Source organism: Rhinopithecus roxellana, chromosome 15 (assembly GCF_007565055.1).
Source record: "Rhinopithecus roxellana isolate Shanxi Qingling chromosome 15, ASM756505v1, whole genome shotgun sequence".
Lineage (NCBI taxonomy): Eukaryota > Metazoa > Chordata > Mammalia > Primates > Cercopithecidae > Rhinopithecus > Rhinopithecus roxellana.
This window is the reverse complement of record NC_044563.1, coordinates 73424229-73441252: the sequence shown is the minus strand read 5'-3', so window position 1 is coordinate 73441252 and position 17024 is coordinate 73424229. Positions and strand designations below refer to the sequence as shown.

Below are 17024 nucleotides of genomic sequence, written 5' to 3'. Positions count from 1 at the left end.
TCCAGTCCAGATGCTTCCCCATCGTGAAGATCCTCCGGGTCACCTGTGCACTCCTGCTAATCTCTGCCATTCGCCTTCTTACACCTTTTCCATATCTTCCCGTGGAACATGGTAATCTGGTTTCCAGATGGGCTACTGTCTCCTCCTAGCTGCAAGGCAGCAGCGCTTCTGGCGTTGGTTTCCATACTAAACTTAACGGTCTGATTTTAAGGGTTGGTTTTAAACAAACGGTCTGGTTGTATGTCCCCGAGTTACACTGCAGTGCTAAATGTTGGAGCGAGGCAATACCGGGAGAATCCAGGCAGCAGGCTTCACCCAGAGAGGGAGGGTGAGGGGAGGGGAGAGACGGAGAGAGAAGAGAGGGGGAATGAAAGGGGAGAGAGAGGGACTGAGACCGGAGAGCCGGAGACAGGAGCTGAAACCACAGAGGTAGAGTCGGGGCGGACATTGAAGAAACGTAGATGCACAGGGAGGGGCCAATATTAGCGTACAGAGAGAAAGACGGAACGCGGTGCGGTGACACCTAGCCTCGGAGGCAGTGGGAGCTCCGAGCCCACGGAGAGCGGGGGAGTTCCGCTTCCTCCCGCCCCAGCGGCCCCCGCCGCGCCTGGGAGCAGCCGGCCGTCCCGGCTCCGAGGGTGCAGCGCGCCCGGGCGCAGCGAGAGTGCGCGGAGCTGGGCTCCAGTGCGACCCCGCCGCTCGGGTTTGGGTGTCCTCAGGCTCCGCGCTCCTCCTCCCCTCCTCCAGATGGGACTGGCTCTCCTCTTTGCACAGCCAAGCTCGCGGGGAGACGTGGTGAGCAGTAGCCAGCAGCTGGTGTGCCCTGGACGCTGCTGACCGCCGCGCGCCCGGACCGGGTGTCCACATGAGTGCCTCTCCCAGCAGATCCAGGTAAGAACTTCCTGACCTTCCTGAGCCCTAGGAGAAACACACATGGATGCCGAGTGATGGTGAGGGATCCGGGTGAAACTGGAGGCTGTGGAAATTTGGAGTAGGGGGTGGGGGTGCTGTTACATCCGAATTTTCTTAGTGAAACATCAAAGTTACCCGAGGGCCAGGTAAAGCTATTAACATGGATGATGGTTTGGCTGAGGCGTCCCGCACCTGAGAGTTGGTGTCCCCAGGAAACCTCTGAGATAGATAGATTATCTCCTCCATGAATTTCTGGAGGTGGCTGAGCTGGCTTCCTTCTCCATTCAGTACCGGAGATGTGCACAGAACAGGTAGTGGGGACAGGGCTGGTTGAGCGTGGAGATTGCCTCTCCTTCTCTCTATCTTGCTGGCAAAAGTTTGAACTGGAAGCACTGGCTTCCCTTGTTCTGGGCAGTGCTGCCATCTCCCTACTTGGCTGCCTCATCAGTCTTATTATGCCTATTCTGCTTGCATGGTAGAAGTCCAAGATTTGGCAAAAAGACAAAGTGTCCATCATGGAGGTACCTAGGGAGACAAGGAAAAGGCTCCACTTCTCATTTCCTCTGAGGGCGGAAGTGAGAGGCTCCATCCCAGGGAAAACAGTTACTCTTGTAGAGTAGATGAAGGAATGAGAAGGTGTGGTCATTAGAATGAAGTTTTTAGAGCCCAAACAACTTGTTTGCATCCATCAGCCAACCTCATGCCTGGATAAACTTCATTCCTCAAAAAGTTCCTCAACAGGATATGCAGAAGCCAAAGTAACAAGAACGAACAGTTGCTTGCGTGCCCCCAGGCTTTCGTTTCTGGTGGGCCTGGAGCACCTGTGAGGGGCAGCTCCACCCAAGGCCCAGTATTGAAGAGGGGTAGGGTGGGAGGACTGTACATATCACGAATGCTTGTCAATCTCTAGATTTTTTTTTCCTCCTAGGAAATAATAATTTTTAAAAAGGCTTGTAAAAAATAATAAAATGTTTCATGACAGCAGCAGATGTAAAACTCCCACTACTCTGGGCGAGGACAAAGAAATTTGTGCAGGGGGCTGAGCTTTCTCCTCTGCCAACGCCCACATGGGCACATCACCTTTTGGAGACACAAACAGTGTTTGTAGTGTTTTACAGATGAGGGGCCCTTCTCCTGGAAACTTTTTAGGAGGGGCGGATCTCAGCTGGGGCTCTCTCTTTGAGTTCAGGAAACTGAGTAGTAGAAATAGGTTGAAAATTACCCCAAGGTCCCACTGTACTCCTAATCTGATATAGAAACTCACTGTGGAACATAGTCAAAGAGAGGCACTCCTGCTTCCTAGTGGAACACACACCTAGCTCTCTCCCTTCTCTCTTTCATTTAATAGTATTTAGGAGGTTAGACAGGAAAGTGTAGACATGTAACTCTTATTCCCTCTATTCAACTATGCCTCCTGTCTTTGTTCCTTACTTGAAGATCATGTCTCTTGCTCGGACTGATTGTCCCTATTTATGTCACCTTCACTGCATCTTAGAGCCTTAGTTGCCTTTGATGGTGTACAGCGAGGTCTCCAGTGTTTGCCTGAAGGCCCCTTCCTTTGGCGCGTTTATTTGTAACTTGCTCAGGAGATCTCATCCTCACCTTGCAATTTGGATGAAGAGTTCTGTTGGATGTCACTGGTGTTCAAGAGATCCAGGGTCTTGAAAGGGCATGTGGCAGTTCTAGTTTTTTCCATCCATGCTCAAAAGCTGTTTGGTTTTGGAGGTTTGGGGCTGTGCTTTGGTGACAGTGTTGGAAAGAAACCAGTATGAGCAACTGATCAAAATCTAGTCAATCTGTGGTGCCAATTTGACATTGTCACAAAAAGTGAGTGCCCAATTTGGACGCTTGATCAGCTGTGTTCAATGATCATAGGCCTGGAATGAAGTAACATCTACCTTTCTTCCTTTCTCTCCTTCCTTCCTTCCTTCCTTCCTTCCTTCCTTCCTTCCTTCCTTCCTTCCTTCCTTCCTTCCTTCCTTCCTTTCTCTTTCTTTCTCTCTCTCTTTCTTTCTCTCCTTCCTTCCTTCTTCTCCTCCCCCTCCTCCTTCATCTTTCTTTCTTTCTTTCTTTCTTTCTTTCTTTCTTTCTTTCTTTCTTTCTTTCTTTCTTTCTTTCTTTCTTTCTTTCTTTCTTTCTTTCTCTTTCTCTCCTTCCTTCCTTCTTCTCCTCCTTCCTTCCTTCCTTCCTTCCTTCCTTCCTTCCTTCCTTCCTTCCTTCCTTCCTTCCTTTCTTTTTCTTTCTTCTTTCTTTCTTTCCTTTCTCTCTCTCTCTTTTCTTTCGATAGAGTTTCGCTCTTGTTGCGTAGGCTGGAGTGTGGAGGTGCAATCTCAGCTCACTGCAACCTCCACCTTCCAGTTTCAAGTGATTCTCCTGCCTCAGCCTCCCGAGAAGCTGGGATTACAGGCGCCTGCCACCATGCTCGGCTGATTTTTTGTATTTTTAGTAGAGATGGGGTTTCACCATGTTGGTCAGGCTGGTCTCAAACTCCTGACCTCCTGATCCGCCCACCTTGGCCTCCCAAAGTGTTGGGATTTCAGGCATGAGCCACTGCACCTGGCTGAAAACACATCCTTCTTAGGAGATGGCATTTGTCCCTGCCATCTCCTTCCAGTCTTTGCTTTTCCACCATAGTAGTCATTTGATGTCCTTGCAGATTAGCTCATTGGTGGCCCCTCTCAATACACACATCTGTAATATGTATGCTTGTCACTGAAATCACCAGCCCCAGGTCTGCAGCTGCACTCCAGAGGTGTTTCCACTGCGCTGCTCCCACTGTCTGCTGCTTTTGCACAGGTGGCATGCAGTTTTCAGTGTTTGTGGCTTTGGGCTGCTGTTTACAACATTGCTAGGCATTATCACCGATTCTGCTTGCCCTGCAGAAGAGGTTACTTTCTCCTGGGGTGTCTGCTGCACTTTATACTCTTGCTTTTCATGGATCTTTCAGCTTGATCAAGAGTTTTTCTTTCTTCTTCTCCTTTCCCCCTTTTGCACCTGTGGATTGGTGCATTGGGAAACACATTTCTTTTCCTGTCTAGGCATGATCATTCTTCAAATGGTAAGAAAAGCCTTCATTCCTTGATTTGATCAATATGTACAAACCAGAAACACCGCACTATCTTTTAGCTGTAAGAGTTCCATATACCCTTTATTTTGGTGTATACAGACTCTGACTTCTAAGTATACTTCTAAGGTATACTCCAGTATCTGCTCTGCTTCATACCTGGTGGGTCTGCATTGCGCATCTGCATAATGAATGCCAATAACAGGCAGGAGGAGTGGAAACAGTGTTACTGCAGAGAAAGAGAGAGATAAAGTATCTTAGGAAATGGGATCATAAGTAGGCACACAGTCTTATGAGGGCCACCTTAATTTATTAAAGTCTCATTTGGTAGGATGAGAACAGAATTTCTTAGATGGTGGACCATGTGGCAGCAGACTCATATACAGAGCTATAAGATACTTAAGTACTTTTCTAGGATGGGTTGACATTGATGAATCTGTGACATAGTGGTCTGTTAACCATCTTTCTTCTTAGGCTTTCCTTAAACCAACAGCGATGTTGTCTTCAGAAAGTTGCTGGTGATCTACAGCAGGGGAGAGGAGTATCTCCAGTTGTTCATGAGCACCACAGGTGAAGAACCCATTCTAGGCGTATTCTAGGCATATTGAATGAGCTAAAGTGTGTTGGTTTCATCAGCCATTCTAACTGGCTTAAAACAATCTGAATCCTTTGGTTTGAAATTAGGTCAAATGGTGAGAGCTTTTTGAGATCCTAATGGGCATAAAGCAGGAAGTATCTTTCTCCTCTTAGCACCCTCATGGGCTTTTGGTACAACTCTGGAGCTTCTGGTAAAAGAGAAGTTTTTCCTTTCTGAGCCAAGCTTGCAACAGGGTTAATTTGGGGGTGGCCATGGGCTGCAGGGGTCGGAATTGGAGAGTGCAACTTGCATTTATTTTTTTTAAAAAGCTTCATAAAAATAAAAATTGATTTTTACAAAAACACAAGACCAGTGATGTACTATCTGCCTGCGCCCCCCACCCCATGAGTTGCTGAGCTCAATGGATAGTAAACATATTAATTTAGATGAGGAAGTATAAAAAGGTCATCTTTGCAGCTCATCTGCCATCCAATCTAACTGATCTCTGAAATCCCATCTTTCTAGATATGTTCCATGTCTGGGACTAGGGGAAGGGGTAGGGGATGGCGTAGAGGTGGGGATGGAGGGAAGCAATTCCTAGAAAAGTTTGTGAGATCCAGCAAACCTGGAGATACAGGCTGCCCCGGAAGGCAAGGGCAGCCCTGGTGAGGGTGCAGGAAGCATGGGAGGAGAACCAGTCCCTGGGAAGGAGAGAAAGAGAAATGACACATAGAAATGATGAGGGAGGGGAGGGTGGGGCGGCGGAGAGAGGAAGCAAGCCAAGGAGGAGGAGGGAGAGGAAACAGATGGAACAAGAGGAAGATGCAGCGAGCGAACGCAAGAAAAGGCCAAAGAGGGGAAAAGAGCAGAAGATAAGTGAAAGCAGCACCTTGCTTTCGGGTTTTTTCTCTTCCCCGTTTTCCTCTGGCAGAGGGAGAATGCAAGTGAGCCAGCAGAACAGCGTGGTTTTTGTGCTTTGGAGGCTTCTCATTGAAGCTGTCAAGCCTCAACCCCTCACGGCAGCTCGTTCTATTTTTATATTTTGCAGAATGGAAATTAAACAAATGACCCCATGATGGCGTTTTCATGAAGATTTTATCCAGCACACCACCCACACAGCCAGTGCTGGGGTGGCTGAATATTTAGCATAATATTCTATTTAATCATATAAGAAGGTATCCTCAAGAGAGTGGCAGACATGAAGCCTGGGCTTTGATAGCCGCTTGTAAAGAACTGCTTTGATGAGGGTGGGCAGAAGTCAGAAAGGAACCTTGTTCTCTGGCTTTTGCAGTTGTTAGCAAGAAGAATTCCAGTTAACTGAATTCTGGTGGAGTTTAGCATTTCCCGTCTCATACTCTTTTTTTTTTTTTTTTTTTTGGCACTGGGTTTGATTCCAGACTTTGTGAGCACTCGTGGTTCAGTTCTCCTTGGAGATCTCATTGGAGGCTAAAAATGGCTCACTTTGGCTGAACTTGCCCTGAGTGGAAGCCTTGCTTAGAATTTGGGCACTCACTCTATTTGTTGGTCTGGTTAGGGAAGCTAGTGTGTACTTTGCTGATGGGACAGTGCTTAGGAAGCTGGCATAATGATGCACATCTAGTACTTGGTGAGAACACAAAGCAGATGATATTTTATTGGTTTAGACATGGGCTTACTTCCTTACGTCCCAGAAGATTTAGTAGCAATTAAATGCATGCCCCTTTGCACATAACCATTCCTTTGAAGGAAAACAAAAACATAAACCAACAGCGCGTGTTAAGGGGACCAATTAATCAGACACGGTTGGTTGGGTAGATGTAAAAATGTCAGACTGTTCCTAAGGCTTCTTACTGCCATGCACGTGTTTGTGTTTAACAGGGTATTTATGGGCTCTTTTTCCTTATATGTTGAAGGGTTATATAATTCCCCAGCGATTAACCTTTAAAATGCTGTTTTTACAAGTTCAGTACCTAGACTAGATAGCAATGAAGAGTGATGTTGAGTCAGTCCGACTTCAAAGGGAGTGATGGGTGGAACCGCTGGACTCGGAAAGGAGCGCTTCTTCCTGCCAGCTAGCCTCGTAGTGGTTGATCTTTCCCTCTGAAATGAAACAGGTTTACTAGCCAGAGACTATTCCCTGCAGTGACTATAAAAAGGTATCTTCGTCTCTGACGCAGGGAGCGACTGAGAGCATCGGCATGAGCCATCTGAGTATGTGTTCAAAGACCTGAGGAAAGGCAGGATTGACAGTCCATTAAGGGGAAGGCAGAAGCTTCTTTCCTTTTCCTCCTCTAATTAGGCATCCGTGTGCATTTTCTCTCACCATTCTTTGTTCTTCCCTATCTGATTCAGACAGTTCATCTGGCATAACTTTGAAGCCAAGGAATGTTTTTATGCACATTGAGGAAGAAGAGGAATAAGATAAACTCAGGTCAGAACTTCCTTTACTACTGTCATTTTCAGAGTATGGCTTCCCAGATATAAGGCTCCATCTCTCAGGTCTCTCTGCTCAGCCATGCTCCAGAGTTGAACTGTTTCTCACTGGCAGTCCCACAAGCTGAACGTGACTGTCCCCATTGCTGCTTTGGCATGTGTTTTTCCCCAGACTCTGTACTTGGGCCCTGAACCTCTTCAGGCTCCAGTCTTTCAAAAAACAAACCTGCAAAATAAGTTTCTCAACTCGTTTGGAAGTAGAGAATTTATACAAAGTCTTTCATTTTCCTAGTGAGGATGGCATGGTTAACTCTCTCATGAGTATGGCCAATAAACAAAAGCACCTTTGAACTCTTCATTATTCTTATTTTATTGCTACTAAAATGTCATTTGTATCATAACTTATTGCTTACAGCACTATTCTATTGTTTTATTTAATTGTCATAAAAATATTTTGCATAAGGAACTGTTATTACTCACGTTATAGTTGCAGAAATTGAGGCCTAGAGACAGGATGCCCCAAATCACATCGACAGTAAGTGGCGAACCAATGTTCTATTTTTAAACTATGATTTTCCACACCATGCTTTCCTTGTAGATTCTACCCTACATTTTCTTTCTTTCTTTTCTTTTTTTTTCCTTTTTTTTTTTTTTTTTTTTAACAGAGTCTCACATTGTTGTCCAGGCTGGAGTGCAGTGGCATGATCTCGGCTTACTGCAATTTCCGCCTCCTGGGTTCAAGAGATTCTCCTGCCTCAGTCTCCCCAGTAGCTGGGATTACAGGCATGTGCCACCACGCCCAGCTAATTTTTGTATTTTTAGTAGAAACAAGTTTCGCCACGTTGGCCAGGCTGGTCTCGAGCTCCTGACCTCAGGTGATCCACCCCCCTTAGCCTCCCAAAGTGTTGGGATTACAGGCATGAGGCACCACTCCTGGCCTAACCTATGTTTTCAATGCCGTCTTTTTCTTATAACTTTTCCTATCATCTGTCATTAGTTCTCCTCCTCTGCAGGTAGGGGTCTACAAGCATCTCATTGCAGTTGATATATAAGGAGATTCCCTAAAATATGGATACCCGTGCAAATTGAATTAAAGGAATTCGGAACAGTGAAGTAGCCTGTATCTATTTTCTGGAGGCCTACTGACTTTCTTTTAGGTTTTGACATGTTACTCACTGCCAAGTTTTCTTGACATCTAAGTCAGAGAAAATGCTGAATAAAAGTTGGCATTATACCTGCTCCTTGTAACTGTGATCTCCCTCCTTTTTTATGTATATTATCTGTAAAGGTGACTCCTGCCCCATAGCCTGCTCCAGCTGAACCAGTGTTTAAATAAATTTCTGTAAGGCAAATAAATTATAGCAGAATTTGAGGGAGACCACCACTTCCAAAAGAAAGCAGAGGCAAGTCTCTTAGGATTTAAGCTTCTATAAATTGGCTTTTTGAAGTCTTTCTTCATCTTGGCTGGGGCCATTCCCTCCATTTGAACTCAGTTGAAAGCAATCAATAGAAAATGCTAATTTCTGGTCCTGGCTTGTCTTTTGCATGCACGAACTTCCTGCTATTTGTCTGAGAAAGTGCACACCCAGGTAAAAAGGCTGTGCTGATGGCTTTATTTAGCAGTTAGATCAACCCAAGCTGAATGTCAAAAAGCAGGAACAAGTTAGCAGGAACAGTAGGGCTATTTTCTTAGAGTGTTGGCCCAACTGTGATGAGGCTAGAGGACTTACACAATTAGGTTTAAAACATAATTTTATCTATTCCTTTTCTTTCTCCTAAAGTATAATTCTTTTTTTTTTTTTTTTTTTTTTTTTTTTTTTATCTTTTTCTTTTTTTTTTTTTTTTTTATTATACTTTAAGTTCTAGGGTACATGTGCATAAAGTATAATTCTTAAGACACCAGCATGCCCCATGGACCTGGGTGCGTAATGCTAGTACTGGGTTTTGACTTTTCTATCTGAAGCCTGATATCTCTTAGCAACAGCCAGATTTAATTTAGGTATCCAACCTTTGGGCTACCTTGTATAACTGCACTGAAATGATGGGACTGTGATCAAGTTTTGGCAATTGATCTTTAGAGAAGACGAAAGACAGTACAAACAAGCATGAAATAGGAGTAAGAAGAACACAGACAGTCGTACTTTCTATGGGTTTTATTCCTCTGTGGGCAATGGAAAGAAGTGTGTTGATGGATTGGAATCTAGGTTTTTCAGAGCACTGGTGAAGTGCTCTTGTCTTCTATTCTTTTCTACTGGGGTATCTTATCTCTACCAATTGTGGACAAGGTGTAATATGTTCTTACTCCAGTATTATTCTGTTCTTGTTTATTTCTGTCATTTTTTCCACATTATCATTTTAGATTACTACAACAAACATTTGTTAAACAAGAAACAATGGGCCAGGTGTGGTGGCTCATACCTGTAATCCCAGCACTTTGGGAGGCTAAGGTGGGAGGATCGCTTGAGACCAGGAGTTCAAGACCACCCTGGGCAACATAGTGAGACCATTTTTCTACAAAAATAAAGAACTTAGCCAGGCATGATGGCATGCACCCATAGTCCTAGCTACATGGGAGGCTGAGGTGGGAGGATCACTTGAGCCCAAGAGTTTGAGGTTGCAGCGACCCATGATTGTGCCACTGTGCTCCAGCCTGGGCAACATAGCAAGACCCTGTCTCAAAAACAAAAACAAAAATAGAAACAAGGTAGGTCTTGAGGATACAGAGTTGAATAAGACATAATTCTTTCAACATATAGCTCACGGTCTAGGAGGGAGGATAAACATAAAGCAGAAGAGTCAGACACCTTATTAATGACTATGAAGAGGTAAGAATGAGTGTCATAGGAACACCAAATCCAAAGCAGTGAGCAGAACAGCCCAGCTGAATCTGAGAAGGCTTTTTCAGAAGAGGTTATATTTTAGCTGGGTTCTAAAAGGTGAGTAGGCGTGATCCAGACGGAGAAGGGTGAAATTGTATTTCAGGCAGATGGGATAGCATGTGCAAAAACATGGGGTTGTGAGGTACTTGACGTGTTTGCGAAGAGTCATTTAGTCAGACTCTAAGGCATCTGTAAGAGAGGCAATGAGGCCGGCGTGATGAGTTGGAGCCACTTGTGAAGGTCCAGTTATGCAGCTTGTAGTTAACTGAGGCAACATCATTTTTTTTTTTTTTTTTTTTTTTTTTTTTTTAGCAGAAAGGTAAGAAGAACAGATTAGTTTTTTAGGAATATAGCTCTAGAAGCAATGTGGAAGATGAACAGAAACAAGGACATTCCAAAGTTATGTCCAGATGCCATGAAGGAGGCTGCTGAGTGGTCCAGATGAGACCTGATGGAGTTTGGACTCTGGCAAGAAAGATTAGAAAGTATCATCCAGATCTGAGAGTTAGTTTAAAGAACAGTCATCAAAATTTGGTAACAGGTGGATGATGGAGGCTGTAGATAGAAAGAGGAGGAGCCAGGGCCAGCCGTGGTGGCTCACACCTGTAATCCCAGCACTTTGGGAGGCCTAGGCAGGCAGATCACGAGGTCAGGAGTTCGAGACCAGCCTGGCTAACATGATGAGACCCCCATCTCTACTAAAAATACAAGAGTTAGCTGGGCGTGGTGGTGGACGCCTGTGGTCCCAGCTGCTCGTGAGACTGAGGTAGGAGAATCATTTGAACCCAGGAGGTGGAGGTTGCAGTGAGCCGAGATTGCACCATTGCACTCCTGCCTGGGCGACAGTGCACAACTACATCTTAAAAAAAAAAAAAAAAAGAAAGAGGAGGGGCCCTAGACTGCATTAATATTCTAGCTTGATGTTATCTGAACTAGGTCAATGGCCATAACTGAAGATAAAATGTACTGAAAAGGCAGGATTGAAAGTTAAGCCTGGAACAGTGGTTCATAGCTATAATCCCAGCACTTTGGAAGGCCAAGGTGGGCAGATTGCTTGAGGCTGGGAGTTCGAGACCAGCCTGGCCAACAAGGTGAAACCCCGACTCTACAAAAAATACAAACATTAGCTGGACGTTGTGGTGCGTACCTGTAATCCCAGCTACTTGGGAAGCTGAGGCACGACAATTGCTTGAACCAAGGAGGCAGAAGTTGCAGTGAGCTGAGATCGCATCACTGCACTCCAGCCTGGGTGACACAGAGAGACTCTGTCTCAGAAAAAAAAAAAGAAAGAAAGAAAGAAAGAAAGACAGAAAAGTAAGGTAATGAAATCAACATTTGAGCACGATTGATGACGATTGGAAAGAGGCCACTGGAGTGAAGATTTGGGGTTTCATTCATTATCTTGGTAAAAATAGTGTCAGTGAAACCCCAGGGGAAGAAGATGGGATAGGAGCAAGATAGAAACATTGTGCAGAGTTTAGAACTTGAAGGCAGCTGAGAGTTTGAGCTCCCTACCCTTTATATTTGAAAGAAACAAAAGGAGATGGAATGACAACTTACAGGGGAAGAAAGAAAAAAAATGAGCTTTCAAAAGAGGGAAGTCAGGCTGGGGGAAGTGACTCATACCTGTAATCCCAGCACTTTGGGAAGCCAAGGCCGGAGGGTCACTTGAGGCCAGGAGTTTAAGACTGACTTGAGCAACAAAGTGAGACCCCATATCTACAAAAATAGAAATGCAAAAAGTTAGCCAGGCATGGTGGCACGCACCTGCAGTCTCAGCTGCTTGGGAGGCTGAAGTGAGAGAATCACTTGAGCCCAGGAGGTTGAGGCTGCAGTAAGCTGTGATCACACCATTGCACTCCAGCCTGGGGGACAGAGCCAGATCCCATCTCTAAAAAGAAAAGAAAGAAATCACTTGAATATGTTTATCAATAAATAAGAAATATCTAGATAGGGAGAGATTGCAAATGTAGAAAGAAGAAGAGACAACTAAGAGAAACTTGAGAACTCGGAAGGTAACAGAATCTAGCAAAAAGTAAGAACAAATAAACAAAGGAAACTGAGGGATTAAATTTGTAGAGGGAAGAACAAAAGGGAACCAATATTCATGGTTTGCCAAACACTGGCGCTAGGTATTTTACATTTGTCGATTTATTTAATTTTCATTAAAACCCTATAAAGTGTGGCCAGGCACCGTGGCTCATGCCTGCCCTCCCAGCAATTTGGTTGGCCGAGGTGGTTGGATTGCTTGAGGCCAGGCGTTTGTGACCAGCCTGGGCAACATGGCGAAACCCCGTCTCTACTAAAAATACAAAAATTAGCCGGTGTGCTGGTGTGCGCCTGTGTCCCCAGCTGCTCAGGAGACTGAGGTGGGATGATCCCTTGAGCTCGGGAGGCTGAGGTTGCAATGAGCTGAGTTCCCGCCACTGCACTCCAGCCTGGGCACTCCAGCCTGGGAAACAGTGAGACCCTGTCGCCGAAAAAGAAAAAAGAAAAAAAAAAACCCATAAAGGAAAATAAAGAATGCCCTTTTCTTGGAGAAAATGGGAAAACAGCAAAGATTAGTCATACTTTCAGAAGTGCAGATGTGAAGGACCCCTGGAAGTCACTTCAAGAGAGAAGTTCTTGGCTGGGTGTGGTGGCTCACATCTGCGATTCTAGCATACTGGGAGGCTGAGGCAGGCAGATCACTTGATTTCAGGAGTTTGAGACCAGCCTGGCCAACATGGTGAAACCCCGTCTCTACTAAAAATACAAAAATTAGCTGGGGATGGTGATGCACGCCTATAGTCCCAGCTACTTGGGAGGCTGAGGCAGGAGAATCGCATGAACCTGGGAGGTGGAGGTTGCAGTGAACTGAGATCGTGCCACTACACACTCCAACCTGGGTGACAGAGCGAGAATCCAACTAAAAAAAAAAAAAAAAAAAAAAGGAAAGTATCTCTCTTTTTTTTTCTTTTTTCTTTTTCTTTTTTTTTTTTTTTGAGATGGAGTCTCACTCTGTCACCCAGGCTGGAGTGCAGTGGTGCGATCTTGGCTCCCTGTAGTCTCTGCTTCCCAGGCTCAAGCAATTATCCAACCTCAGCCTCCCGAGGAGCTGGGACTACAGTCACATGCCACCACACCTGGCTAAGTTTTTGTATTTTTGGTAGAGACGGGGGTCTCGTCATGTTGCCCAGGCTGGTCTCGAACTCCTGAGCTCAAGCAATTCGTTCACCTCAGCCTCCAAAAGCGCTGGGATTACAGGTGTGAGCCACTGCACCCCGCCTTCAAGAGTTATCAAGTGATAACTTCTATTTCCTCTCTGAAGAGAAGGTGAAGTCATCTTCTGAGAGTGAAATAGGGAGTGAGGTGGGAGCTCAGAAAGCATGGAAGTGTTTTTGAAGGGTGAAAATTATTGACTGGGGACAAAGGAAAAGATTTCCATACAGTGTTCTGTTGGAGTTGGAAAGCATGCTCTATGTGCAGGATCGTCTCAATCTGCACCATAGCCCATGAGCAGCGAGTTGGGGTCCTCTTGGGTAGATGTTTTGGGAAGGTTGGCGGAATCACAAGATGCTGAGCATGCTGGTGAGACTCAGGGGAGCGTAAAGCTAGAAGGTGCCTGAAACTGGGAGAACGACGAGATTGAAGAAGAGATTTAAGGCAGGAATAGAATGAGAAATGTCAATGGATTGGAGATTGAGATCTTCACAGATCTCAGAGGCACTTTAAGATCCTAGGCTGACACTGGAGAAAACGTTGCTTCATTCAGCGGGATGCATGTCAGTGACCACCTCCTTTAAACTCATGCTGGTCGTCTTTGCATGAACAAAAGATGGAGCTGTTGAATTGTTGAGTGGGTGGCTGAGAGAGGCTGTGAAAGTCCAGGCTGGGTAATCCCCACCATCTTGGATTAGTTAGTGTGAGCCTCTCTGGAGTCAGATTGGTCTCACGGCCTATCTGCCAGGCCTTATGATTATGTAAAGGCAAAGAGCCCAGTTAATAGGTGTTTTGAAAAGCTTCTAAAACCTATAATTGTGAGCCTTTTCTACCTTGGACTTTTGAAGGTTTAAACCACAGATTTTTTTAATAAAAAGGTTAAGTTATTGCATTTTATGTCACAATGCCTTACAATAAATTTATCCCTTCCAGAGAACAGTTCCTATCTCTCACTTTGTGAAATTTTAGGCCCATGAAGTGAATTTTCTAGGCCATTCCCTATCCCTCCACTCCAGCCAATTAATATCATGGTTTGCATTTTCATCCAATCTTGCATAGTGTGTGGGCTTGGTTCACCACACAGCCACATGCTTTTTAACAAGTGTTGTCACCAGGCACCAGGTGTAGGATGAACCTGCTGAGGCAGACAAAGGATCTTTCTGTCATGCAGGGAACAGCACCAGCAGGTGAAAACCCTGCTGCTCTGGCTCTTTCTGGCTTGTTCTGTTAGGGTTCTCCACAATTTGTCTATCCTTACTCTCTGTCCTTACCCCAGGCTTAGCCTCAAGCTTCCCCTGTATCTAGGTGTTGGATCATTGTAACATCTGCAGTCTAGTGGAACTACATGTCTCTGTTCTACATACAAATACCAAAAGAACACAGGTCTCTAGGTATCTGTGAACAACTGACATCATCCAAAAAGAGCTTTAAAAATCAGGGGGAAAAAAATCTCTGTTGTGTTTTATCTGCCTGTTTATTTGTTTGCTTTGATTACAGAGCACTGAAGCAAGGTTTTAAAATGTCCTTTGTCAACCCGTTACAGGTGGTTCTGATTTCTTCCACTGTTATTACAGTAGGAGACTAAATGTAATTACCCAGCACTTCAATTTAGACGTCAAACACAATTACACAGAAAACAATCTGTTAGAGTGTCCTAATGATTCAGTTGTTACTTGGTTTTATGGTGAATTCTAGGTAAGAAATACTAAAAATTAGGATCTCAGTTGCCCTTTGTGGCTTAACCTTTATATGTTCCTGGCCATTTAGGAACCTAGATTCATCTCATTTAAGCTTCTACAGATGAGGAAAAAGAGACCAAGAAAATGGAAATCAGTCATCCAGGTTCAGAAAACTGTCTGGGAATAGGTTTGGGACTAGCACCCCCATCTCCTGATACAGAATTTAGTGCTCTGAAGCTCTCTGGGGAGGAGCGCCACCCTCTAGTTGATGGAGAAGGGGACTCTGAGGAGGTGTGGAATGGTGCTGTCATTTAGGGGACAGCTTGTGGGACAACATGTAAAGTATTCTGGCTCTCCATTGGCCTTACAAGCAGATTATCTTGTAAAGTTTTTCATCAGTACCTACCAAATCTTTCTCCTCCTTCCCTCATTTTCTAGTGGGTGTGTGTTTAAGGTAAAATAATTCAAGCAGGTAAATTTTGTTTTACCACCACACATTTTAATATCATATGCATATGAATAGCAAATAAAAATTTGCTATTCATTAATCTCCTGATTATTTATAATATGTCACTCTCTGTTAACAGGCAGAAATTTGTGTTAATAATTGAGAGCTCTCTGGCTGGGAGCAGTGACTCACGCCTGTAATTCCAGCACTTTGGAAGGCTGAGTTGGGTGGATCACTTGAAGCCAGGAGATCGAGACCAGCCTCACCAACATGGTGAAAACCGTCTCTACCAAAAATACAAAAATTAGCCAGGCATGGTGGCACATGCCTATAATCTCAGCTCCTCAGGCGGCTGAGGCATGAGAATCGCTTGAGCCCAGGAGGTGGAGGTTGCGGTGAGCAGAGATCGCACCACTGCAATCCATCCTGGGCCACAGAGTGAGACTCTGTCTCAAATAAATAAGTAAATAAATAATAATAATAATAATTGAGAGCTTTTTTTTTTTTTTCTAAAATATCACTGGTCTCTTATACAACAGAGAGGCTAGAACTATGTCGAGCAGCAGTAAGGTTTACCTGGCCTTACAGCCAGAGGGCACGGAGGTGTAGATGAGCTTTAGATAGCATGGGCACTGGTTTCTCTGATTGCCAGTCATCTGTAACCTGGCTTCTGATCTGCCAAGGTATGGCACAGACTCTCTGTGATCTGCCCAGGAGAGGAGACTGAATCAGCGCTATTACAACTCTGGCATTCCCTTTCAGAAAAGGTAGAAGTTCTCCCAAGCTGCTGCTCAGGGCCTTGTCGGTCAGTTTGGTAGGTTCGATGCTTATTGATGCAGAAACAGGGACCAAGCAAATGTCCTTAACTCTGGGATTTTTGTCACTTTGCAGAAAAGACCTACTGGAAGAGGTTAAAACATTATTTGAAAGAAGGAACTCTCCAAGGCATATGTCTTACGTACTTAGGTGGGAGAAGGTTATTTGACTATGAACAAGAAATTGAGTGGGAACCAATTAAATTGCTGTAAGAAAATTAAGGGAGTCCTCTAAGAAAGTGTCAACCCTCTGCCTCCATAGAATAGGAGTTAATAAATTATTTTGTGAAACCCTCCACAAAATCAGATAGGCTTCCTTTGCTAGAGCTTGAGATCCCTGAGTTTAGCTATACAGCATATGTGGTCATTTTGGAGAATTGTTTTCTATTTGCTAATTATTTTGCTCCCCAATTTTGCTTTCCCCAGGGAGAATCCCATCTGGACAAACTATCAGTTAACAGCCATGTAGTCATCCATGTTAATAGCTTTACTGAGTAGCTACTCAGACATGCTAGCTGTGTAGAGAAATGTGAGATGTGGTAGGTGTTTCAATATATCAATGGTACCTATGGTTTGATTATTTTCCTGGTCTGTTCAAATGCTACTAACTGCTTCCAAAATGTTATAAACGATGTGTTTGTAGTGTGGATTGTTTCTCTGTTATCTATATTAGTGTTGCTGTCTATTCTTAAATCACTCATCAAATACTTTTGTGTTGTGTCTGTCTCATTCTCCCTTGCCCCAGTCAAACTGAGCCTAGTATTACAAGGTAGCCATTTTGCCATTGAGTCTTGAAGACAAAAAATGGTAATGCAAAATAAACATTACTACTTATAGCCCCCTTCCTCTCTCATAATAAACCACTGTCTCTGTTGAACTTTTAACTGCAACCACAGTCCAGAGTTTCAAGGAGCCATCTCTCAAACATGGGTATCATTAAGGTCCAGAGATTTCTAACCACAGACTTACTATCTTTGGAATAAAAGCCTAAGAGCAGCCTAACTCACGTCTAATGCAGGAAGGGCAAGTTAAAAACA

The 17024-nt window shown here is 44.4% G+C and overlaps 1 protein-coding gene across 3 annotated transcripts in view; it reads left to right on the top strand.

Moving 5' to 3' along the window:
• The first annotated feature begins 513 nt into the window (after positions 1–513).
• Positions 514–17024, top strand: part of GRAMD1B (GRAM domain containing 1B) — a 277996-nt gene continuing 261485 nt past the window's right edge. The window contains exon 1 of one of the 3 annotated variants that reach the window (XM_030918395.1): positions 514–891. In XM_030918395.1, the coding sequence (XP_030774255.1) occupies positions 866–891 (26 nt within the window). In that variant the 5' untranslated portion in view covers positions 514–865. The remainder of the gene's footprint in view (positions 892–17024) is intronic. The other 2 variants (XR_004053671.1, XM_010356453.2) reach the window with 2 other exon arrangements.